Genomic DNA, 26,831 nt, shown 5'->3' with positions numbered 1-26,831 from the left:
CCATGTTGCGTGGTGTGCCATTTTTCCGAAGTCTGAGAACTTCGAATTGGCGTAAGCAACGTTTTTATGAACGCTATTTGGCCGCTGGGTGTATTACAGTTTTTGTGGTGCAGGATTGTTACTAATAGAATGCTAGTTTCGTATTTGTTCTATAAGGATGCATTTTTCTTATTAGCGATCGTCTCGATAGCTCATCAACGGTTTGTTTGCTTCATTACCGTATTTATGATTCGTAGGTAAATGTTTTTTAGCTAGTAGCAAAAACCACATTTGAAAATGACGGGCCAGATAAAAATGTTTGCTGGAAAGCGTTAGGCCTTATTCTGCTTAGCGTAGGCTGCATATACTTCGCTGAGGCATAGTCACGAGCGTACTGCCGTCCGAACCACCACATAATGGCTAGTAAGATGTTTCGGCGTTTTCTATGATGCGGATAAAGCTTGTCACGGAGTTATAACTTTAATTGCGACAATCAAAAGGCTGTTTTGATTTCTGTCACAGTAGATAATCGGGTGGGGCTAGGTGCACACATCGCCCCAGATACGTGCACGGCGCTCGTCACGTTCAGCGGCTGCGGATAATGTCCTTTCTTCGTACCTCGCATCAACTTATAACGTCGGACAAGCAGCGTAGAAAAGTCCGGCGTAAATCACAGTACAGTATACATCGATCACCGAAGCACACAGAAATGTAAACCGGAAAATGACGTGGCAGAACCGTTGAATGACGTTGGCTGTGGCGTCGGTGAGCTTTACAGGTCTGTTACCAGATGCTGTACCGATATCTGATCATCGTGAAGTTGCAGATTTCAAGAAAGATAAGTTTGACTGATCCGAGTGTTCAAACTGTAGCGGCATCAGGAACGGGCACGAACTTCGATCACACCTCAAACGCTCGCGGGGCTTTGATGGTATAGCGTCGCTTCGGTGTTGCATTTCGCTTCAAAACGAGCCAAAGTAACTGATAGATGAATGGTTAAATATGTGTTTGCTCTTTAACATTAGCCCGATACATGTACGAGCTTAACGTTCCGATGTAGTATTCTGTACAACGGTGATACATTCTCTGAATTTGCTCGCATAGCACAGCTCAAATTGGTCTTGGTGTTGAGACGTATGCTAGATTCAACCGGGTAGCTGACATATTTCGCGATGGTGTGCGCGGCAAAAATTATTCAAATGTTCACTGACTATCTGTACACGGTCACCGTTGTAGCAACGTTACAATGGCCCATTTAAGTCATGTTGGAGTGGAATATACCACGAATCCACCCTCAGAAAATAATCGATTCTAGGCCTTTGGCATGTGAAAAATTATTTACTCCACCTATAATGATACGTCATACTTCGAATTGTGGTCGAGTTTGCCAGCCTCACCAGCCATGCTAGCTATTTTCACTGGCACTTTTTGCCCGCTGTCCATTAAAGAACAAATAGAAATTTGTTAGCATAAACAACACAATGTCAGCCGCAAAAAACTTGCGTAGTTTGAGCGTCGACTTCGGGGCAATCGCCTTGGAATCGTTCATCTTGGACAAACGATCCAAGATGGCTGTCCCTTTGATTGGTGTTCCTCTTCTGTTGCTTTTCTTGAAGTACTGACAAAGCGGACAAAAAAGGCCTGTAGTTGTTCAGTAATGAAAACAGTTGTGGAGTTAAAGCTCAAGGTCACATTAGTTACGTCAGGTCCATTACGTGTGCGACACTACGTTCGATGCTGTTGTATAACTATCAAGTGTTTATCTTAGTTGCTTTGTATGGCACGAGATACGATTCCGTACAGGTACATGCTCAGGTTCTTTCGGGAGGGCGGTAAGGTCGTCTGTGTTACTCTGTTTGTGTTTTGTTGTCTTTATAACTGCCAGCTACTAGCAACTGCTCTGCTACAAGAAGGACAGATCAACTGAGCACACGGCATGCAAACGAACTGGGCCACACAAGCGAAGCAGCAGCAGCAGCACCACTCAGAAGGCTTTGAACTGTCGAAAATTTCATGTTGTTCTTCGTCGTCCTGCCTTTTGATCATCATGACATTCCTGACTGAGGACACGTCGTCCTGGGTCTCATCGACTTAAAACGAGAATCGCTAAAATAGTGATACCACCGATAGCCAATGCGGTGCGACTCAACGAGTAGACCCCATTCACTCACTCATCTTCGCACTGCTGTTAACATTAGAAATATTGCACCGCCCATGACGACGCCATTGGGTTGACTGTTGTCTGGGTCACCGTAGTCGGCAGAAAGCCATGACGAAGGCATGGGCAAGCACGCTAGCACGACTCTTAGCATCGAAGCACGTTAATGAGCATCATCGTTAACAGTGTTAGCTGGGAAAGGAGAGCTGCAAAGCTTCGAACCCGAATTGTTAGGCGTGCTAGAAGGGCTTTATGCGAAAACGTAGCGGAAATTTGCTGACGTCGACCGTCACTTTCTGTAACCGGTGAAAAAACTCAAAGGTAACGCGCCTGCGTAACACCCAGCTGCTGCACGCCACCAAGAGCCAAACTAATTTCCAAGCTAAATGTGGCTAACGTTTAATTGTTACGGGTGCATAGAAAAAAAAAAAAAAAAAAGCTACTTCTGTAACTAGCTTAATCCACGTCTGGTATGTTGCTAATGAAGTCAAGGAAAATATCTTCCTACTAGAAAGTATCGTACGGCGGTAATCTAACAGGACATATCCTGCTGTCTAGTGCAATTTGCGCTGCAACGATGGTCAGACAGACGTACAGAAGGACATTGAGAAGGAAAACATCATGTAGTCCATATAAGGTACCGCTATGTCAGTAGTCACTATTTCCTCAAAGTTAATTGCATCGTACACTTTAAATGAGTACAAACCCGACCGACTAAACACAATTATAAGAGAAAAAGTTCGCACTCCTTCATTGAGTTAATATCATCTTGAAACAGTTAAATTGACGATGGAAAAGACATCGTCGTAAATAGTGACTATCTTTTCCTCGGCGGTTGTACTATTGAAAAACATTGTGTAACGGCCATCAAAGCCGCTAGCATATACTTCTGATATTAGTGTATTCGGGCGTCGTCAATTTCACAATGCTAATATCCTTTTGCTGGCGTCAAATCAAAACAAAAACATAGAACATCAACAATGGTGTAACACGTCTACAATCGTCAATGATACGGTTTCGCATGCTTCTCTAAGGTCTAAATGCGGTCACTGTGCATGCGGCTGACCGTATCTCTAACCAGTGTTCGACGTTTAGGGATGACTCGTAGATCGTATCACAACGTCAACAATAAGTAAAGAGTCAAAGCATATATATTCAGATAGACAGAAGGCAAAAGGCCAAAAAAATTCCAGTCCTATCAAAAACTAAGTCCTACTAAAATCGAACCCAGCAATGAAACTGGTCTGCATTTGTGGCCAGCAAAACTACAGGCCAGATGCGTTAAGTTCCTCTAGTCAAACCGCCAAGAGCTACTATTAATGTCGAAGTCGCTCGTAAATGACAGGGCCGCGATAGAAACAACTCGTGCTAGAATGGCGGTAATAAACATAAATGACTAATTGAGCGCATCGTCCTATCAATCAGTAACCGTTCACTAGTAACAAGTACTATTGAGTGTTAGCACTAGCGTCCCATGTACCAATCAACTTGTTACGTCGCTGTACTACAACGAAAGTACACGCATACGCACAAAAACACGTGTACATATGTTCATTTGATAAACGTATTCCCGTTGCATGGTAATATTCATGACAAGAGCGAATTGAGCTGGCTAGCCGTCCACAGAATGAGCACGTGTCGATGATAATAGCAACAATGCCACACATGCTTTTACATGATACACCATAACAACTGCAACTTTTTCGGCGCTGTGTATGGAACTTACGCTTTTCGAACTTGTCACGCCTCGCGACAGCGTCTTGCTTATCAAACCTATGTGCGCGTTTGCGTATATAAGAACGTGTATATCTTAGATGTACCGCAGACTTGCAAGATCGGACGTATATGTGATGATCTTTTTTTATGAATATACACTTTTGTCGGGTAGTGTCTTGTGGATCGGTCGAGTTCATCAACTCCATGAAAGCGGTAAGCTTACAAAACTGAACGATCAATTTGGATTTGTCGTCGTGCGTAATATTATACTGCGCGCATCTGTATTATCGCAGCGTAGCATTTACAAGGGCCACAAGCCCCTGGAAGGTGTTAATCGAACTGAAGAGGGCTAAGGGTAGAGCTAATCAATGGGAAAATAACCAATTCTGATAAGGAAAGCACAATGAAAAGGCATACGTTGTACCGGACATGATGCCCGCTTTCATTCTACTGATCGCCCTGTCAGACGCCCTGTGCGTCTGTTGTTTACACTTGACAAGCGTAAGGCGTGGGTGACGAACCGGCTAATGCTGGGAAGGGCAGGCAGCACAGTGAAGCAGTATAAACAAAACGACCAGATCCGTACCACGCCTGCCGGATGCCTTTGCGTGGGTGCGAATAATTGTGAATTAGTACCACAGCAACCACAGAATCCCATATCTTGACTGGCGATCTTACTAACTATGAATTAATCAGAAGCATGCCCCACCATCGACATGAGGCGTAAACGGCTATTTTATTTAACGAGCCTATTTGGTGACGAGGGCAGCTTTAACGTTCGGACTTCATTTTGCCACGTTGAATATATATACTGTCACTACGGGACTCGTTAATCTATTTCGTAATCAGGTAGGCACAGCCAAGCCAAAATTAGTAAGTCAATAACAATTATGTTAGATGCGCCCGTTACATTCCTCTTCCACGTACGTTATGGTGTCGTTTCTGTTGGATATTGTTATGTCCGTCCTATATGCTAGGATCGACTTCCTAAATCTTTTTCAGTGTAAGCTGTAAAAAAAAGCACGATCTGCCGTTGATCCTTCGACCCGCTATTTATTAAATGGTGCAGACGATTAGAACAATAGCTTTCTTGTGCAAGAAAATTGTGCAACTTGCGAAACGTTGTTTTCCATCTAAAGTAATTTTTATGACTTCAACGTTAATTCTTCTTCTCGTCTTCTTTTCGTCTATCTCCTTACTTATACTACACATTTTGTTTCGTCCACTAATATTGTTTGTTTAGAGACCGTTATAGTTATTACACTGCAGCGATTGTGTGCTTTTATCGTCAAGCATAACGCGTGTCTCTCTCAATTCATACTGTATCGACGGTGTTTTTTGTTAATTCGAAAAACTACCAACTTTATTTCGACTTCTCCATAAGTCAGGCTAATTAGACACAAACGTACGTTTATTACGTGCGTGCATATATCTATTTATCTAACCGGTTAAATTAATTTCGGTCGACGACACAAAACTGATCTAAAATAAAAACACCGCTTTAAGGCCGCGGTTTTTCCATCGCTTACCGTTTGCAGTTCGTAATGACGCGCGAACTGTGAAGGCGTCTTACTCAAACACAGTCTACCTTCTCGACTGGCGTTTGTTCGTTAGCGTAACGCTACGGCCGCCGCCGTTGTTGTTCATTGAGTTGATAGAAACGCAATGCACGATTCCGCTTTCCCGCGACCTTTCCTCCTATTCTTTTTTGAACAATACATGTGAGTAGATGTACTTCGGTACACGGTGATGACCGCTGGATCAACGCTAGTGTTTAGTTTTTTCGTGTGATAAGACTCAGTTGGACTGTAATAGTTCGGGGAACGATGAAGACTCAATGGAATTACGGCGGCTTGGATGGGAGCAGTGTTACCGTAATGATTGCATAATGTAATAGCAATAATAGATACGAGCCGTATTACCACACATATTAATGTGCCAACGGCTACCGGGTAGACGCTGACGGTTCACTACTGTTATTGTTAATAGAAACTAGCAGTATCTGTAGAAGCTGAAAGGCAGTTACTCAGTCGCTCACAAGTGAAAATTATCAGACGCGAAAGCTCAGCGCCACTTCTGATGACTAGGATTCTAGCTAGTGGACCAGCTTCGGCAGCAGCAGTAGCAACGATCGATAAAAACAACACGACCCAATATATTGCGACGATAACGACAGCGATTAAAACTATTACTAAATATAATCAATAAGAACATACAAGTTTTTGGCGCAAGTAGTTTGCCAGCAGCCCCCCTCTAATATTGTAGATTTTTAGATAACTGTTTGCGACGGTACCCCTTATTTTGTTGTGCAATGGCTAAGTATCTAACAAGCTCAATAAGCACGTAATTCAATCGATTGGGCCTATTGGTTCTTTTTTGTTCCCTACTTGCGAAGTGACGGAAGCCCTCGGTGCATACATATAGAAGGAGAGAAACAGACAGAGAGAGAGAAAAAAAAAACAAGAGAGAGAGCGAGAGAGAGGTATTGCAGCTCAAAAGTTTGTCGTTCATTCACAACAGAAAGGAATACAGGAAGGAGCGGTGTAGTGCACAAACGAAGTAAATATCCAGGTTGTAGCAGTGCTAGGGGACAATTTTGCAAGTCATGTATAAGTGTATATGGAGCAGTTGTTCGCGCATTTAGGAGTACATCCTTCTCGGTTGTTCCACAAATATATGCCTCGGGCAGAACGCGCGATGTCCTGTACGACTGGTCGCACGTGTTCTAGCTCGTCAACTATAGGGGGTTAACCGATTTTTATTTTCAATTTCCTATGGTGTATACTTGTTTTGCTGTAGCCGTTTAGGGGTGCTATTAGGCTTAGCCTTACGACGTTTTAATACAGTCCAAATAATTGTTACCTTGAATGTACATTGATTCGTGTACGTCTGTCCGACAGACAGCGCGCCTTGATCGGGTTCTAGTTTCATTCTATATTCGCGCTCCTTCTTGACATGTTGAGATATTTTTGAATCTCATAAATAACCGCTCTTGGTCCTGCATCGTTAGCGGTTCGACAATGGTGGCGATGCCAACAAAACGGACCAAGTCGAAAGGTGGGAAAATCATGACACGGACCAAGACACGTGCAGAAAGTGACGCTTCGCTTCGGAACGGCAGTGACAACGATCCGGACATTTATGTGAATTACAAAATTTAAGACGTAGACAAAAACATTTGCGAAATACTCAACATAAATCCGTTTTTCAAGCGTCGTTAATACCGCGAATGTAGATGAAGCAAGAACAAGGTAGTCCGTGTGCTTTAGTGAAAATCCTAATACGTAACTGTAACGTGTGAATTAAATTAGTATAAAAACATGTGGAAGCCCCGAATTAGAACACGAAAAAATTTGAATGTGCCCGCGGCGTCGAAAATGTGTCACATCGAATTCTACCCTATGGTTCTAATACCCAGTAAGTAAATTTATAATGTCTGTCGCTAATCGGTTGACGTGTTTCGAGAGCGGACTCAAACCTAGCGAATCCTTTTTGTTGTAAATACTCAACCGAACGGCTACACAACCAGGATCTTCTTTTCTTCGTCCAATAGGCTCTTCAGTAGCTAGTGCCTATTACTTATTATTATACCGGTATTATAAATTCTGGATTGTTAAGATGAAATGGACTTACGAGCTCCGTTAGTTTTCAAGTAGTAGAGGAAGTAGTTTATTTCGTAGCACCCCTTTGCCCGATCAAGTGCGGCCCTTTGTTCTGGTGATCGATCAGCATTACCGTGTTCTGCATATGGCATACAGGCAAACTCTCGACGATGTGGTGCCTCGAAGCAGTGGTATGTTAAGCCGATAGATATTGCATTTGTTTATGTGAAGCTTGGATTAAATATAAAGCTTGTCAAAATAAATATTTCTAGAAAAATCTTTACTCGACAATAGCAAGTTTTTCTTCTAAAATTTGCTATTGTCGATTTATGTAACCTTTGCTCTTTGGCTGCGTAGGCAGCGTTTGTGTTCACGAATCTCTGTTCAAAAAAACCTTCAGGCCTTGTCGAACTGATTGGCCGATTCATCGATGGCTGGTCATCCAGACGGAAGAAAGAATTAAGCGGCGGCAGTTTCGGTGTTTTGTTGTTTCGCTATCGGGGTACGCATCTGTATACGCATGTGCACCCAGCAATTTCTCGGTTACGTCTGCCTCTTTTCTACGCTGGCTTTAACGGCGATGACGCTGATCCTGGTGCTTTGGTGTAGCAGCAAGTGCTGCTGCTCGTCGCTAGAGTTAAAAGTGGCGACAGCCGTGCCGTCTGAAACGCTGAGAGGGGACGGTGCCTCTGACCCGGGCCGGCGAACGTCGGCCAGGAAAATTTCCGCTGAAAATATTCGTTTCTGACGTTTTCTAGTGGTGGTATCACCGTAGTTCAAGAGGAGGTCGCACGAGAAGGAGTGACATATTTAATTGAAGTCGCTCTAACATCGTTTGGCCGAAACTCGATTGCGGCGAATGCTGCCGTTGCAATGTAATATTGACTTTTGTGTGTTATAGTTTATTATTGATGAAAACAAAACTTTTAGGGTTTTTTTACAGAAAGATATTCCCGATCAGCAGGGGGCTAAAAATCATCATATTTGTATTAACTTTTGGAGCGCCGAATTGACGGGAGGAGTACCTTTTTTGCAAAGTCCCATAAAAATGCTACGCAGGGGGCTATTATAGCTAAAAACTAATCATGACATGAACCGTAACCACTGGTTATTGTCTACCCATTTTTTCGCTGTGTTGCTTTAAGTTGTAGTCGCGATAGCTCGAGATGTATTTAACATATACTGGTGTTACCACCAAGGCAACGTTTTATTATCACCATTGGCGATAATTTGGCGTAGGGTTTTACCAATCAGCTTTTGATAGTATACGTTTTTTTTTGGCAGAAAAGCGAAGCTTTTTATACGATGGCATTCTCTGACTTCGAACGCGGGCTTCGAGCAGCAGGTCGCAAGATGTGACGCTCTCACGTCAATGCTGAAAATGTTTCCAATGACCCCTGGCGAAGCTTTCATCAATTTACCACGATTCGAATTTTCATAATGTGTTTTGAAACACGTGATCTTATCGTGCTAAGTCGGAACGGAGCGATCCACGGGAAAATGTATAACCCAGATTCCACTCTGTATGAGATACGTAATTTGTTTGCTAGTGTAAATTGCCAATAATAAATTAATCCTACTACCGAGGGCACGAAGCCTGTGCCCCAGCGTATCTCTATGGAATTAAGAATCGTCTGCATTTGCAACGGTTCCGCCTGGCAATTACTTCAGTGATGTCTGATTGGCCAAGTTTCTTTCAAGAAAATGGCGCCAAATTTGCTGTTCCGGCATATATTAGCATTTGCGAAAAATAGAACTTTTAGAGAAAACAACACCCTTCAACGAAGAAATCGAACTCCGTTTCACAGCCTGTGTAGGATTAAGCTGGTGACATATGAGTAACCGGTACGGTTGGTTTCAAGCTCATAATTAATTAATGAGAAATTAGTACATCAACTAGATAGGCGGTACTGTTAAAGCTTTGATAGTGATTCGCGGCACGTAGTTTTTTTGGGCGAGAGAAAATTTTATAGACATACATTACCTTTAGGAGGAATAAATGTGAAAGCTATAGCTAACTGTAATATGATGTATATTTTTTGTGAATGATTAGCTCTGATTGCTTCTAAACAGCTTTACCCATTTCTGTTTAGTATCAATGAAACAGTCAATTAAACTGTTCAATAACGTTCATCGGAAAGGCGGAAATAGGACAGATAGCAGCTCTATGAATTCGATTACAAATAGGAAGACGGGCTCGATCAGATTCTACAGACTATTCATTATTCATATTCTTCTATAGAGACGTTCGTTATCCATATATATATATATATATATATATATATATATATATATATATATAGATTTATGCATAAAAAATAACACACATTTTTACATGTCGTTTGGGCCATACCATAGCAACGTGCAAAGCAGGAGGCCAAATAAGCTAACAACTCTGTTCCAGCTAATGATGGGGGGGTCGACTGCGTTTGTGTTACGGCACTTTCGAGCCGTTTTCCCACCTAAATCCTTACCAGTAGACACATCTACGTAAAGTAGCCTCTAGAAGTCTCAATGCGTGCATCACGAACTATGCGTGCAGCAGCCGGGGTAAACTAATGCCACCATTAAAAAACAGCACAAAATGTACCCTCTTATTACCCCACAAATTGCGGTTAACCGTCCAGTGTTGCCGAATTTTAGAGCTGCAGTCATTCATTCCGCCGATGTTTGTAGACGAGATCCGGGCGGTGCTACGCAGCCAACTTCTGATACTCTGAGTGGACCATAACTGTATGTGTATGGAAACTGCTGTCTGATCCATTTCCCTAAAAAGTCATAATAATTAAAAATGAAACAATGTTACCGTGACCCTGTTGGCACCAATATGAACATCAAGAAACACAATGACAGAAGCTTATGGCCCGTGAACGTAGTCGTAGTCGGAATGCAGCATATGCCGCTCATCTTAAATTGTCCTTCATTCAGCCTGTCTGGACCGAAATATATATATATATATATATATATATATATATATGAGCGGAGAAAAAATAATTTTACCAAACGTGCTATTTGAACATTGAAAAAAACGTATCTAATCCAGCTAAGCGATAATCTACTGTTAGATGAAGAGAATATTTGTACAGGACGAAGGATGAAGGTCAAAAGGTGGTTGAGAATGTTTGTAGCTCGTTAGGTCCAAGAGTCTAAGCGAATTGAGTACACTATGTCCTGAGTGTAGAGTGCTTCTCTATTCCAGTGGCATTTGATAATTGAATGTATCTCGGCATTTAGCTATGATAATTAGGAATCGAAGGAATTGAAGGCCTATCCTAGATTTTTCGTCAGTAGCAACTACTACTGCCTATGCCGTACATTTATAGCTGCAATACTTTTAAAGTTTTAATCATACGGTGCTTTTGCTACTTAGAGAATAAGCGTACCTATCCAAGTACGTAACTAACTTTTATGATTACCAATCATTTCAGGCATCGACAATCGACGGACGTCGCAAAGGAGCCTGCCTCTTTTGTCAGGAATACTTCATGGATCTTTACCTACTAGCTGAACTCAAGACGATCTCACTTAAGGTAAAATCATATTTACATACTTTCTTGAACTACATCATGTTTACATTGGCTCTCCTGTATGTTACATCTATTGATAAAACGTACAGGAGAATGTTCATCTATTGACGCGCTTAGACCCGATTAGGGCTACATTCATTATGTGGGTAAACTCAGTTTCTGAGTCACGGTGCCTTATCAACGTTTGGAATTTTCTAATACCTCGGTTGGAGTTCTGCTAGCCGTTCATAGTCTTATGCATTGTACCTGGCCATATTTGAGTCGTGGTAATAAATCAAGTAGGGGTTATTCTAATACTGGTCATACTTAACATGTCCTTAGCGAAAGGTTAAAGCCTTGATAGTAATGCGGTTACTTGCGATTTCTACTGTGAATGCCATAATCTTTAAAGTCAACGACATTCTGTCGGTACAAAGTAAGCATCATATCTGCCAGCTGGGAAATGGATATGGATTTGCCGTAATAGAGTAATCATTTTTATTCTATATCTTTGTTTTTTGGCTTAGGAATAACAGATCCGCTACGTACTAGAACACCACTTAGCTCACTTGTATCATAGACTGGATCATGATTAATAAAAGATCCAAGATGACAATAGGATTAAATGAAAAGCTGCCCCCACCACTTGGCCAGAAGTTATTTTTTTGTTCTAAAAATATATAATTTACGTTCACAGTACAAAGATGTATTGGCTGTTTAGATTACATATGAAGTAATGTGTCTGTGTGTATGTGGATCTGTTTTCTAAGGACACATAATATCGTATCAGAGCTCAATGCCATCACCAGTTTTGCCGATGATAATAAGAAATACTAATTATCTCAAGAAAATTCTACATATAATGCACTTTAATTAGTTAGAATATAATTAACTCATACAGAGATTAACTTATGTTGTTATGGCATGAATGGTCACGTTGCTCCCTTGCGCTCGATAGTTGATCTTCGTTCGATCGATGAAGTTCATGCTGCTGCTTAGGAAGATTCATGATGTTTTTTTCACGTGTGTGGGTTTACGCATTGTTTGCAAAGGACGAAACCTCTTGCATGTATTAGCACCGTCATTGTTGACTGTCATATTTACATGACCGTTCACTGTGACTACACCCTCAATCAAGACGCTAACTAGTCATTTATAAATTCTTTCTTTAATCTGCAACTATTTGATAGTAATCGTGCGTCAAGCCATATTAGCATGTGTGAATTCGTTAGAGTTACTCAACTATACATAAATAAATCCCAATATATTTATTACTATATATATATATATATATATATATATATATATATAGAAAAGATTCAAATGAAAATTAAATCTGGTTTGTTAGCAGGTCGAAAGCATGAAAAATGCAAAGGCCAAGGAGTTTAAAAGGGTACAAAAAGGCGAAGGTAATCTCAACAGGTCTAACTGTTGGGGCTGCAATTAATATTCTCCATCCTAAAACGACCTCTTCTGTTCTGTGTTGCCAAAAATGACTTTTTAAACCGTTTTGATAAATTTTTGAGCCCTTTAAATCTCAACTCTATAGAGGATATTCCGGTTTGTGTTATGCAAGTCCTTATAGGATTTTTAGAACCCGCATGGAAGTGACGCAGTCAAAAGAGGGAAGTTTTTAATCTCGATGGGAGGTTTATCGAACGCAGAGAGATTGGATGATAGTTGATAATGGTCCAATTTCCAGAACTGGCGCATTATTTTTTGCCATTGCATGTTGTCTTAAAAACTTATTTGGTACCAATAGGCGACAAAGAGGATAATAAGAGTTTTCCCCCATACACGAACATACCACTATATTTATTCATCCATCTTACTATGAAAATTGTTTTCAGTATATCGCGTTTTTTTTCGTTTTTTCAGTAAGCGATGTAGCGGGCAGGTGACGAGGTATTGTAAGGAACTTTTGGAAACTTTAGCCTTGCGTTAAGTCACATTAACCGGTACATTTGTGGCATAACAATATATAGTCTTATAATGCACCAACTTATGCTTTCAATGTTAAACATTATACAAAACTTACCTAGAAAGCACTCAATGGCCGCTTGTCAACGTAGAATGAATTATTTGCAGTGTTCGAATGGATGAATACTATGCCATATGATAGCCTGTAGCAGTCGCAGGATATCCTATCGGATGATACCTTAGATTTTCACTGGTTTCCAACGTTTGGTACCAATAAATATGTTAATAACAATTGTAAAAAATAGGTTAGCTTGAAAGTAACTTTTATTCATACATTGGCGACTACATTTACTTATTACCTACATAACTAAGAAGTAACGCCGACTAGCCAATGTTTGTGTGTGACAAAAATCCCCGATATCTACGCTATTTGATCTGATAAAGTTGTAATGCAAGCATGGCACAGTGGTATAAATGATGATGAGGTTGTAGCAATAACAGGAAATGCATCGCGCCCAAAATACTACCTTCCATTAAAACTTAGCTGACCATAATTTACATAATGTAATCATTCTTGTGCACTGGAAGACCAAAGAAGTTGTCAAACACCCGGGAGCGCGCTGCTCTGCGCGCGGGGACGTTTAACGAGAACGTTAATCTTTGCCGTCACCTGCATAGAAATATCAATACCGGCGATACCAGATGGACGTGAATATTGCTTTCTGCTATGTCAAGGCTGCTTGTGTATTGTTCGGTAGATCGTGGCTTGTCTGCGATACAACGAAGCTTTACCTGTCAACAGCGGAACGTTTCCGTCAGGTTTGTCAACAGCTCGGCACGATTAAGGTTCAGCCGAATGCAATTTTCGCGTCGCCCCGTTGACAATGATAGGATTGGGATGGGCAAACTTCAACCTGCCCATCAGCCTGGCATTAGGCTCCAGTACATTGATCGCATGAGATGGTATGTATTGAAGCAATGTTATTCAGTACAATAACGCTACCTGCCTGACTGTACCACCACGTAGAGGGGAACTTCATACTGACTATGCCTATACAAGTGACTGCTGTCTAGCACTGAACACGGATCGACAACGAGCAGGACGAAATGCATTGCGAATATAGCGTCAACGGCGTTAGAAGGCCGCGCTATCACGAAGGACCGATCAGGTGGCGGACACACAATAGGCGAACTCTAGGTAGCTAGTACATATGGTTCTACATCGTCGCTTGAATCTTTATGGCGGCATCAGGCTGATTTGGTGGCCCGTTGATACGCGCAGACAGCGTGTTTCTTTGTGCGTGATTTACCGAATCTCGAGATGTGCAGAATATCTAATTATGAATAAGGTTACAAACCAGGTATATATCATATAAATTTCGAAAGTTTAGGAATGCGTAAGTCTTTCTTTGTAACAACGTGATGCGTATAAGAAACACGACGGGATTTAGGCTTTAATTATACTCATCGAAATTTTGATGAAAACTTCAGATAGGAAGTGAACAAACATTTGTCGTTCGACCACGACTTGGCCTGTGAAACGTCCCTCAGCAACCATATTCAAAGGTTACTCTGAAAACTACTGAGTGTATCCTGTAAACTGGCAGGGTAAGTAGTGGACTCGCTGTAGATACTGGACAAGAAGTCCTATTTCTCCTATGTGTATTTCTTTTAGATTGACTACACATAAGCAGTATGTATTTTTTTTCTTATTTATTCACCATCGGAGAGATTAGTGGGTCTGGTTTGATACGATACTGCGCTAATGTTTGGCGTAGTTGATACGTCAGCAGTTAGATTGAATTTAAGTACTTCAACCCTCACTATATACATTTGCTTTTTGTGGGTAACAGACAGCGGAAGTTCTCTAGACCGCGACTCGGAAAGGTGTTCTACGGGATGCAACGCGATGCTCATAGTGTCTCGGGCATTATTTTATTACAACTCTGCACCAGACTTTCCACTGCGGCCGGCACCCGGTGGCTGTTTTTTTAGTCTGGCGGTTGAGTGACACACGCATACATTTTATCACAATCTATCGCGAGACTCGGTGAGCGCTCGAACTCGCGAGATATGTTTATCTTGCTGATGGATGTGTGGGAGTTTACACAGTGTCATCCATGTTCAGTTGTTATATCGGAGAGGGACGAAACTCCAGATAGACTGTAACAGAACTACTGGAAGATATTGTTACATATGAGCGTATATATACATACATATATAATGGGGCAAGGTAGCTTGACAGTTTGAGAGCCTTCATGGCATTTTTACTAAAATAAAAAACATTTTCGAAATTTCAGCCTCTTACTATTTTAGAAGATATGATAGAGTGAAGACATTCAAACTGCTAAGTGATCTTTTCCAAGACTGAAGAGACTCTTGTCTCATTCTGTATATACAGTACATACATATCTAATAGATAGATATTTCACATCTATGAATGGCTGAGCGCAGTTACCAGTGCCTTTTGGATGAATGTATTAGCAGAATGTATGATTCCTCCTCACAAGTGGATGGGGCAACAAGCTTTTACACACTGATTAGTTTCCACGCGACTTTGTCCTGGAACGGGAAGGGAGGATCAAATCAGACATCGATGATATGACCCTCTTCCTTGATGTTCTATTTTAACATTTTTTGTACTGTTAGCGGCTGTATATCATACACCTGCATGTTTGTATATTTTCCAATAATCTAACATAGGAAAGGCGGTGTTTTCTTTGCGTCCTATTGATGCCATATATGTATGCGATGAAACAGTATTCCCCAAAGAGGTCAGCGTGTTGATACCACGTGACACGAACGTATTCTTAACGACAATACGATACTATGACTGATTTCACATATTATACAAAGACCAAACATAAGAATAATCAATACATAAAGAAGCAAGCCTATTTTTGTTTTTTTGCAGGTAACTACAGTTGATATGCTCCGTCCCCCGCCAGATTTCCGCTCGAACTTCGATTCCACCCCGCCGCCAATTCTAATTGACAATGGCCAGGCCGTACTTGAAAATGAAAAGATTGAACGTTACATCATGAAGAACGTGCCTGGCGGTCATAACTTATTCGTGCAGGACAGCGAGACGCTTCTTGTGATTGAGAACCTCTATTCCAAGTTTAAGTTGGCTTTAGCTAAAAAGGATGAAGCTTCTAGGAATAACCTTCTCAAGGAGCTCACAAATATCAACCAGCATCTCGAGGACAGAGGCGACCGTTTCCTAACAGGAGACTCCATGTGTTGCTTCGACTGCGAACTAATGCCGAAGCTTCAACACATACGCATTGCGGGTAAAATATTAACTGAAGCTGGTACAGGCTATTCGAGTAGCTGTTATCATCATGCGACAGTAAAGATTATGTGAAGGCTGAAGTAAAACTAAAAGTAGTTTAAGCATCCTTCTTTTAATATAGTTACCCATAAATATGGATTGATTAGCACGAGGTGAATGTTGCATTCAGGCTTTATAAAGACGGCTAGAATATTTGCGAAAAAAATCATATTTGCTAAATTGCTACTTTGATATTTACTTTTACCCTGTATATGCTTTTGTTTTTCTTATAGAGTAACCAGTATTTGACTCATGTATTCCTTTCGTTCACGTAGGCAAATACTTCTTTGACTTTGAGATCCCGCGTGAATTTAGCGCTCTTTGGCGTTATATGGGTCAAATGTACGCACTTGACGCATTCACGCAGAGCTGCCCAGCCGACCAAGACATCATCAATCATTACAAGCAGCAGATGCACGTTAAGCCAACTCGGCACGAGGAGCTGGAAGCACCCACTTTCACCAACTCACTGCCCAGCGGCACGTGCGAAAGTAAGTCTATTCCAAAGATAAAATAATCACCGTAGCGAGTTATTGCTATTCATTTAACCTCGCTTTTTTTTATGTCGTGGTGTTTTACATTTAACGTCGGTGGTGTTAGTGTTAATCTTCTAGCATTGCTGTTCTGAGATAAAAAAAAAAAAAAAAAAAAAAAAGCTAATTTCATTCGACGAAACCATTTTGCATGTAGAACTTTACAGCTCTGCCACTTGTTGTATATGTACGTGTACGTCTGCGTGTGTCTGTGCTAGCGTAAATACGTACATGAAATGGCTTTTGCGTCGTTAGCTTGAAAATAGTGGTCGGCACCGTTGTTAAAATATATAGCTAAATGTGCATAAACATACGCTTCCCTAACTAGCTATTGATTTAATATTTGTCTGTCACTAATAGGTAGATATTGTGGAAGATTTTTCAGATCAGCGCTCAACAATCTAAGCAAGTAAATATAATGAACAAGTTTCATATTTTGTTTTCTCTTATGAAACCCCCCTTCTGGTTTTTTTGAAATCTGTAAACTGAGGGGAATTTTTAGCATGATATAACGCTATCAAGCTGCCTGCTATTAACTACTTGTATTGTCTAGGTCAATGGATTTTTGCATTGAGAAGTGATTTACTTTGTAGTCTCGTTCTCCTAGTTTCTAATAGACAAAAAAATGTATATACATACTGTAAAGCATGTTTATGACCATAGCTTTATTGGAGCATACCAGTTTGTCCTATTACCACAGGCATACCCAGAGCTAACGGAGCGCCACCGACATACGTGCACCACGCTTCCGACGAACAAATAATGTACCAGATCGACAAATTGATCGGCTAATATCGTAATCATTATCGCTGTTTCCCACACAGCCATCATTTGCCCTGGTTGAGGGCCAACTTAAAAACCACGAGACGTCAGCTGACATGGGCAACTTTACTAGTGTCAAACATATCTATTAACCAAATAATTGTATCTATTAACATCTAGCATGTTAGGGTCTGTGTTTCGTGCAACGGTTGAAGACATCTATGATAAGCTAACGTATTTCCTGAGTATATCTTCCTGTCCTGTTTACCTTTGACATTGCATAGTTCTAGATTTAGCAGACGCATCAACGATTACTTTTGAATAGACGTACCTAAATGAGACTTGTATCATTGTGATTATCAATATTCACTCACTGCATGATGCATGATGGCTTTCTTGTCCTGCACGAAATACTGAGACACTAATTTAGCCTAGGAAAGCAACGCACAAAACAAAGGCGTAGGTATAACAGGGTCGCACGACCAACATCTGCGCCTGGACAGAAGACGCTACAGCATTTTTTTCTGAATTTACCTTTTCCCAGTTCACTTTCGTTCAGGTAATATACGGTACGATAATTGACTTGGCGAAAAGCTGATTTCTTGTGAATACATCTATATTTATAAAAGGTACTGAAGGTCTATACGTATGTATAGGTAAGTCCGAAAACAATATGCGTTTCGCACAACATGATTCTCCATACGTCTCCATACGAAATATAACACTGCGGGACCTGAAAGCTGTTTTGCAGAGCACCCAAAAAGTCTTTGTACAAAGCAAAAGTACCTACGGCAATACTGCGCTGCCGTGACCCCGGGTGTTAGTATCTCAACTGATGTGTGCACGATTTTTCGTATTGTTGTATTTCGTTCAATTTTCTAGAGAACGGTATGGGAAACGGTCATTCGACGGGGATCGAAATCAATGGGCATGATCACGTGGCTTCTCTGAATGGAGGCGAAAATTAGGAAACCAACGAGTTATCTACAACGATGTCTCCGAGCTCAGAAACTTCAAGATCAACTCAAAGATGTCCAATACAGAAACTATGCAGCTACCTGAACCCTGTGACCCCTCAAGTTAATAATAGGATTATGGCGGTAACTATACAGTTCTTCATGGGCAAATACCCAGTAAGATTGGGAACGATGGGCAGGAAGACAAAAAATGACTTAATGATTTACTAAGTACCTGACTATTCATGGCTTCGTCTTCGTGGTGCCGACATTTGGCAGATAAGCTTGACGATAATCTATATAGTCGAATGGCAAATCCATTGCTGTAAGAATTAGTACAGTTGTCCAGCAACAAGGCCTTCAGGTCGAATAGTGCCGAATTTCTAGGACGAGCACCTTGAAGCGGTGATACGCATGGTAATTTTGGAACGCTTTATCAGATTTGCACATACGAAAAGCCGTGTTCTACCTACAGACTGAATTGGAGCATTATTTTTATAGTTGCTGACTGAATTTGCGTGCAAAGCTATTGAATTCGATACGTTCGCCCAGTATAGTATCATAGGCGTAATCATGATGATATTACTTTAATATACCTCTGTACGATCTTGGATAGCGCATTAAGACTTCCAGCGCCCAAATACGCTTCGATGAAGAAGCTGCACGTGCATCAGTCTTCAGATAAAATAATATAATACTGTACTAGTTAGTAATAATAACAGTAGTAATAGCAACGCTAACGATAAAAATCTAAAAGAAAAAAGGGCGATTATTAATTCCATGTGAATTTCGTTGCGGTTTGACAGGGACAATATATGTAAGCGTGTATCTATCTGAGAAACAATCGAGCGACATTAAAGAAAGAAGGCTTCCTAAAATATACGTTGTTAACAACTGAAGAGAAGAACGAAGTAGAGAACTGCGTTAAATAAATACGTTGCATTAGTCTTTCGGTAACGCTATAGGTGTTCGAGCAAATCAAATAGGCAAACGCATATAGAAGGGTTTCCTTTCAATTTAGGTCTCGTTTTATCCCACTGATTATCCGACCGGAAGCCGAGCCATTCGTACCGCACGTATGTCGCGGCTGTCGTCTGATTAAAGTGCAGATTTCTCCACATCGAATTGATTGGCAACTGTTAGATCGTTGCCCAACCCGATCACAGATAAATTAGAACAGGGTGGCTTTGCTAATGGGTTCTGTCAATATTTGCCCAATGAATATTTAAATTTATTGAAATCGACCTAGAAAAATCGCGGGAACTGCGAAAGGTGCCGTCTGCAGCTACCCTGTGCCCTTATCTTTACAGCTGAATCTATCGGGTTCGACACGTACACACCTAGATCGTTTATCGACTATATCGTATGATATAGATGTACGGATACGCAATGCGAAGTAGCGTTGGGCAGGAGCGAAAAGAATTCTGTTAGGTCAACCGAATTCGGGGATGATGACAGTGCGGGGAAGCGACAAGGCCAGAACGCTGGATACAAGCAAAGAAGCCAAGGAAAGAATACAGCATAGACAATAGAAATGGAACATATCTTGTTTCTGTAGCGCCTTAAAGGCGGACGCAAGAGACCCTAATGCATGGCGGCAGAGTGGATTTGCACAGCGAAGTACTAGTTTTTGAAGCAAATAGATTGGATTATAGTTTGCTGCACGATGAGCACAGGCAGACGGCCCGTTGTTATTACCGATAAAAGATATTCTTTTTGATACACCGCGAAAGTCAGCCAACTGCTCCGACAAACCTCTAGTCGATACACAGCACATACATTTACTTATTTTACTTCTACAATGGCTGTACCATATCTCTCCACCTAATTATTTTTATTGCTTGCTATATTATTTTATAAGATTTATGTGCCCTGAAGAGTATATTAATTCTATAATTATGTTATTACTAATATCACACTATATGATGGTATTACACATGATTTGTGGTAGTATTGGAGTGTGGCGTCCTCTCATCATGGGGAAAGTTGATAATACTTACATCGCATCTCTATATTACAAACATGAAGATTAGACAACCGTGGTCATCATCAAGTATAATACTAATCTACAATGGAGGTTTACTGATTGCTTCGCGTACGAGAACAACCTAGCAGACAGAATAGCAGCACGTACGTTCAAACAGTTCGAGCTCCGCATTTGCTAAACAAATTCCTTCACCTGAAAAAGTTGAAGAAGCTTCAGTTTTTTAACACGTACGTATCGAGGTCGAATCGATAACAATCTTGTTGATGATAGCTATTTTTACGTTCGTGAATCACATGGACCTACGAAGAAGGAACGATGACAATGTACCGGAACAATGTTCAACAGAGGCGTACGTTGCGCCTTACAACGAAACAAGTTGATGGCAAATGAATGCAGGATAATACTTAAGTGAGGAGCTCCAATGGCACGGAAAACAATGAGAACTTGACGAGGTGCTGAAATGAGGTGGATTATGCTAAGGGCTACAACTGACTCCTGGCAGCATCCTCAAGAAGTTAAGAACATATTCCTTACAATACAATTTATATATAATGTTGGCACGAATTTTATTAAGCGATTATTACTTCACGAGCCAACAAAACGTGGATAGCGACATAACGACGAGGTGGTAAATGCAAAAGTAGTAAAACAGACAGCGCATATATATGGGGTAATATATCAGTCGCTGGAGTTACGGAAGCGATGGCAAAACTAAGAGAAGCACTAAGATTGGTACGGAGACCACTATAGCAAATAGTATAGACGATGTTGACGATATATACCCGAATAAATTATTTGGCAGTTATATGGAAGTAAGACATAGGGTTTTCCTTCTCACTTGTAAGTATCATAGACCAGGTGGGTACGTTATCGATTCACATGTGTTGTTTGCAATAAACAATAAACCCATAGATACTCTATGTCTCCATAAAATAATGTATTTATTTAATAGTACGTAAACTAGTACGTAATAATATCGACATTCTTCACTACACGTAACTAGTAGCAATGCACCCGCAGTTGCCCTGAAGACTCGTTAGATCGAAACCTATAACGTAGAAAAATAACGACATGGTACACATAAGGGAGCAATTCAATAAAAACTAAGCTTCTTAACAATCGACAAACAAAAAAATCTTCATAACAAAGTGCGTTCTTCATTAATGTTTACTGAGCACTCACTCACTCACTGAGATATTATTGGGTAAACATCTAAACAATACAGATAATAATGTTAGTCACTGAGTTTATTACAATAATATTTACAATTATTCATAACCGTGTTAACAGAGGTGAAGAGTTGGCATCTTTACTCTGGAATAGACTATACTTTATCTAATTATTCAGGAGTGCGCACATTATAGCTAGACACCTCCTTGTATTATAGTACAGATGTGTCGAAGCGAAACCGAGGAAAAAACCGACTAATTTTCATTCTATAATGAATATTTCTATAATAAGTAAATATATTTTCTAGATAAGCTAACTGCATTTGTACAATTGTTGAATTTCGATGAAAAATGCCCAATGTGACCCCTGGCAACGGAAACAAGTGAGTTAGTTGTCACTTACGAGAGCTCCTCACGATTTGCTATGGGGTCTTACGACAGGGCAAGGTTCTTCGTTCCAGCTAGATTGTATTGCAGGCGGTAACGTTCAGACAATGAACGACCGTGATGATCGTGTATAACGAAAATCATTTTCCGAATAATGAAGATATTATACCATATACTATTAAGTGATCAGCTTAATTGTAGCGCTGAATTTTTGTACCTCAACCGAAACATTTTTTGGCTGCTCTCATCACCTTGCTGGTTATGGCTCGACAAAAATAGGCATCCAGTTCATTTTTTGGTCCTCAACAACTAGAAGGCTCAAACTGGTACGAGGTGCGCAAAACGAAGATCAATAATGAACGCCATAGTTCCCGAGTGGCATGAGAAGAGAACGCCAACTGCAAACATGACGCGACATAATCAGTAGGGGGCTAAATCGGACTCATTACAAATTAAGCATTTGATTAAAATAATAATATGTAAACGCACGTTCTATAGTCGTCATTACGCTTAACTATCCGAGACACAGTCTTTTAAACTGTTATGACGAAGGGAAACTTGCTTGTGCCTAGATAATTTTATTGATTTACTTAGTAGTATAACTGATGCGCGTACTAAATACACACTAGACGTGTTCATGCTCGTCAGACAGATCTCAACAGAAAGCGTGCTTTGTGTCGAAAATTCTGCTTTTTTTTTTCTTTGCTTGGATTAAGTTATGAGCTTCTCAGCTCCCACTAACCTCAAAATATATAATTACCGCACTGCGCAGTTTTACTATATCGGCGCAAATGCTGAAACCCTAGAAGACCTCCATGAAACTTTTTTTTTTGTTTTTTCTGCCGTCAAGCGTGCAATTTTTATTTTAAAAATTCATACGAAAAACACAGTACCTCAGATTGAGGTTGAAGAAAGTCTGAAATCTATGAAGTAGAAGGGACCAGAGTACTAAAAACTATAGATATTATACTAACAAAATTATATGATTGTCCAAAAACTAAAGTGATCATATTATTATTTGCTGACATGCCTGATTCATACGAAATCTTATGGTCCAAGTTCGGATAGAACAAATAGCTTGAAATTTGTCTTCTTCTGTTCAAAATTAGCGACATTTCCGGCCATTCATTGAATTACCAAATGGACCAGTGGCGTTGCATAGGCACTATTAATAGATTGTTTTGCCATAAATGATCGTAGAAGCTACCCTATTCCTGATAACCTTTCCCGCCGTTCTAAGAATCCGAAGAATAAGGGTACCGAACTGGTATATTACTATAACTAGATTCCCAGTGTAGCTTTAGTCGAAACAAAAGAACTAGATCTAAATACTAGATATTTAGCATATAATTAGCATTTTCATCGTCGTTGTATAATATAACGGTCATTTATGTAGCATGGGATGACCTTCATAGTGAAGTTGCTTTTGTAAAGCGTACATATAAACAGCATGTCTGATGAAAAACCATCTTTAATCTGCTCGTAGCGCTAGTTATGATTCATCGAGTAATGTTGTATAGAGCTTGTCTAGTTAAAAAAAAAAAGGTAAAACCAAATATTCAGTTAGTCTTAGTAGGCATATTGAAACTGAGCGACCGTTTAGAGCAAGAGCTTCCATTGTGCACTTCTTTACATCCAGAGAACTAACTGTCCATCTATGCCATTGCTGTGTAAAGAAGCACCGCCCAGCTGCCAGGTGACGTATGCTCATGTACTAAGAATGTTCTGGTACAGAATCTAGAGCCTTTTGTCCAAATTTTCTTTCTTGCTTCTAGAAGCATGTACATATATGTCAAACGAAGTTTTATTACGGAAATTATTATAACGTTTCGATTGTGGCTAGACCATTACTTGAGTCATGATAGTGTTACGCCCCAAAGCAATGCCAGTGGAAATTAATTATGTACACATTCTGTCTCTGGACTACAGATTGTAAAATCATCCCTCACTTTGCCCCTATTATACAGTCACTGCTACCAGCACTCTAAAACCGTATCGTATGTCTGATCAATAATGCCATAAGCTAATATAAAAACACCTTACATGTAATGATGTCTTGAGTACCGTTTTAAGCAGCTGGATATTTTTGGGTCTTCAGTGTTCGCTACTGCAACAATCAAATCGTTGCCGGCCATTGACGTAAGCGCCACAGTTCGACGTTACCTCAATGGTTCGAGCTTTACATCCGGTACCGCCGTTAAGCCTTTGGGATGGAATGGCGTGGTGCCATGTAAAAAACGAAGGAGGTAATACAAGGCTGGCAAATAAATTTAACATTACCTAAACTAAGCATACGATGCCTTTTGGGATCTACTTTGTGGGATCTACCTTTTTCAGGGAAATAGTGGCACTTATGATTATAACACTTGGTTCTAAATTGGTGAATCTTTGCAGCCGATTATCTGTTTTTGATATCTAGCAAAAATTATACAAGAAGCAGTAGTACCGTCCAAAGTGTCGCTCCCTTTGTTATTTCTGATTCGGCACACGATGGACATCTAAACTGAAAACACTGGTCACAGATATCAAGCCTAGTATAAGAGATATACTTACCCTGGGCGGCTACACATTAGTCATTGTAATAATTTATTTGAGTAGGCCATGTTCTTTCCACAAATGATTTGTTCATACATCCTATGAAGCCTTAAATTAGTTATTTGGAATTGACAATTTTTTAAAGGTTCAATGAAAAATAACTTCATTGTTTACTCTTCTTCATCTTCTTATCTAATATAAACCCTGTGACGAAACCCATCTCCTACGCTTGCAAATAATATTACGTTTAATAAGATCTTAGTCCGTGAAATAATGTCAATTTAATTCTCGCATTGTTCCTATTTCATTATGGCCAAATGCTCTTTCTTTTTTCCAACCGGCGGCAATAGCGACCGCTCCTTCATCGGCCGTGCCTCGCCCTCGCTCGCTATCGATTCGCTGATGGATTTCAAATTTCACGCCCTTAGGGAATATCAACTTCTATTGGGCATGTGAAAGATAGACAGCGCAGTCAAAAGGGGTCTGTTTCCATTCAATATTTTAGGTGGATATTATGGATAACGTAGCCTTTACGGCTCACATACTCGTACGATTACGGAGGTTCTGTTCAGATCTTGCAACCCTTGTGCAGAAGGTTTTTGCCTTTTTGGCGTTCATCCAAAGTTCACAACGCCTAGCGATAAAGGCAACAGTAACAAGCAGTGTCCTAGCTTATACAGTGAGAGCAGCGATAGAGCACTGCAGGGGAAGGATGTGATGTGTGAAGACTGATGGTACAACACGGTTTGGTAAGGGCAAGAAGGAAAGGATTGTAGAAACATGAAGTGCACCATGCGGACAAAGCAGCGAGTCAGTCCGAAACTTTGAGGAAATTGTCGGAAAGTGTGTGACCGTCTTAGGATTAACTCATCGCAAGGCTTCTGATGCCTTCCTACGGTCGCTCCTGACACACAAAGGTGGACAAGTACTCTCGGCACGTGAGGGAGTTCAACAGGAAGTGGGCCTTAAGTATGAGCTTACCATAAAGAGATTGGCCCTAGAACTCTGCTCTCTAGCAATCAAAAACGTTGTCGCTAGTCTAACGATAAACAAGTGTGCATGTCGTAAAAAACGGTAGTTGCGCTTGACTTTGCCTTCCTTGGGTGGGGTCCATCGTGTCACTCAGAACGGCTTACCTTTGACCTGATTCGAATCCATGATGGAAGGACTGCCGAGAACCTTTTGGTAACTATGATCGCACCTTTAGAAGAGCTTGAGTTAGCCTTTGAGGACTTTTTTGGTATTAACATTGACGAAGCGTCAGCGATAGGAAAACTAGGAAAAGAATTCGCTAAAAGGTCGATGAAAATGTACCATCCATGGCGGATATTGCAATGCTAGACGTTAAGAGTAAGCATTTTCGGAACGAAACCTTACAAGCGCAAAAAAAGTTGGCAACAGCGTTGCCAAGCTGAAAAATGGGGATCCAATTCAAGGAAAGTTTCCGTTGAAAATACAAGCAGCTGTTAACGGTATTACGGTAGGTCGTTGGCACGTTTGTCCGCAGTGTATGATGAAAATTCAGTAACAACTTATGGAAAAAGAGCTTTTGCCAACGTAAAGAATGATAGAGATTTGATAAATCTTCAAATATTTGGGAGGCAAGCAAGTACTTCTATATCACTCGTAAAACCCGTGAAAGCTGTGACCCAGTCGCAATCGATTAGTCGCTATACGTTGGACTTTTCAAATCCAGTCCACCGAATGGTCGACAACGCCAGACGCGATATAACCACAGTTGCAGTCGTCATCCGCTTGGGCTAATTTACCTGTACAAGTATATCCAACGTGAGGAAGGTTACTTGGACAACTCAACTCATTAGCTCCTTGTTGGAGATAATGTTATCATTGTGCCCCACGGTGAAAACCCAATATCAGGCCCGGCTATTTGATGAACAAGATACGACGGAGTTGTGTGAACATTGAGCATTCTTATTTATATGGACTTCATAGAACTAAAACATCACCACTCGTTTAATTGAAACCATATTAAATGGATTCAGTTTTCTCTTTGTTAGGTATGCTGTTTCAGATATTTTGGAGCAGCATTTGAAAAAGCTCAGACCTCAGAACATTTTCTTTTCCGGGCGTCCAGGTCAATAGAGAAGTAAAATCCTTATTCTATCGCTTTCTGTTTCTTTTTTCTTTCTGTTTTTTTACATAGTCATTCTAACTAACCTGATTGCTGAGCTTAGTAGGACAAGAGTACCCAACAATCGTTATTGGGGATGAATGGCAAAGAAACGTCGGGTTAGCACTCGACGGCCACTGGCGGCAGCTGTTACCC

At 40.6% G+C, this 26,831-nt stretch overlaps 1 protein-coding gene across 4 annotated transcripts in view; it reads left to right on the top strand.

Moving 5' to 3' along the window:
• Clic (chloride intracellular channel protein 5) overlaps nucleotides 1-21,269 on the top strand; it is a 54,685-nt gene extending 33,416 nt beyond the window's left edge. For 3 of the 4 annotated variants that reach the window (XM_022853169.2, XM_022853170.2, XM_022853171.2), the window contains exons 2-5: nucleotides 10,884-10,985; nucleotides 15,796-16,174; nucleotides 16,491-16,706; nucleotides 18,393-21,269. In XM_022853169.2, the coding sequence (XP_022708904.1) occupies nucleotides 10,884-10,985; nucleotides 15,796-16,174; nucleotides 16,491-16,706; nucleotides 18,393-18,478 (783 nt within the window). In that variant the 3' untranslated portion in view covers nucleotides 18,479-21,269. Of the gene's footprint in view, nucleotides 1-10,883; nucleotides 10,986-14,134; nucleotides 14,490-15,795; nucleotides 16,175-16,490; nucleotides 16,707-18,392 lie in introns of those variants that run through there. The other variant, XM_022853172.2, reaches the window with a different exon arrangement.
• The last annotated feature ends 5,562 nt before the right edge of the window (nucleotides 21,270-26,831 follow it).

The sequence above is a fragment of the Varroa jacobsoni genome, unplaced genomic scaffold (genome assembly GCF_002532875.2).
Source record: "Varroa jacobsoni isolate VJ856 unplaced genomic scaffold, vjacob_1.0 contig01409, whole genome shotgun sequence".
NCBI classification, from domain to species: Eukaryota; Metazoa; Arthropoda; class Arachnida; order Mesostigmata; family Varroidae; genus Varroa; species Varroa jacobsoni.
Note: the sequence above shows the minus strand (reverse complement) of the source record. Positions and strands in the feature narration are given on the sequence as shown.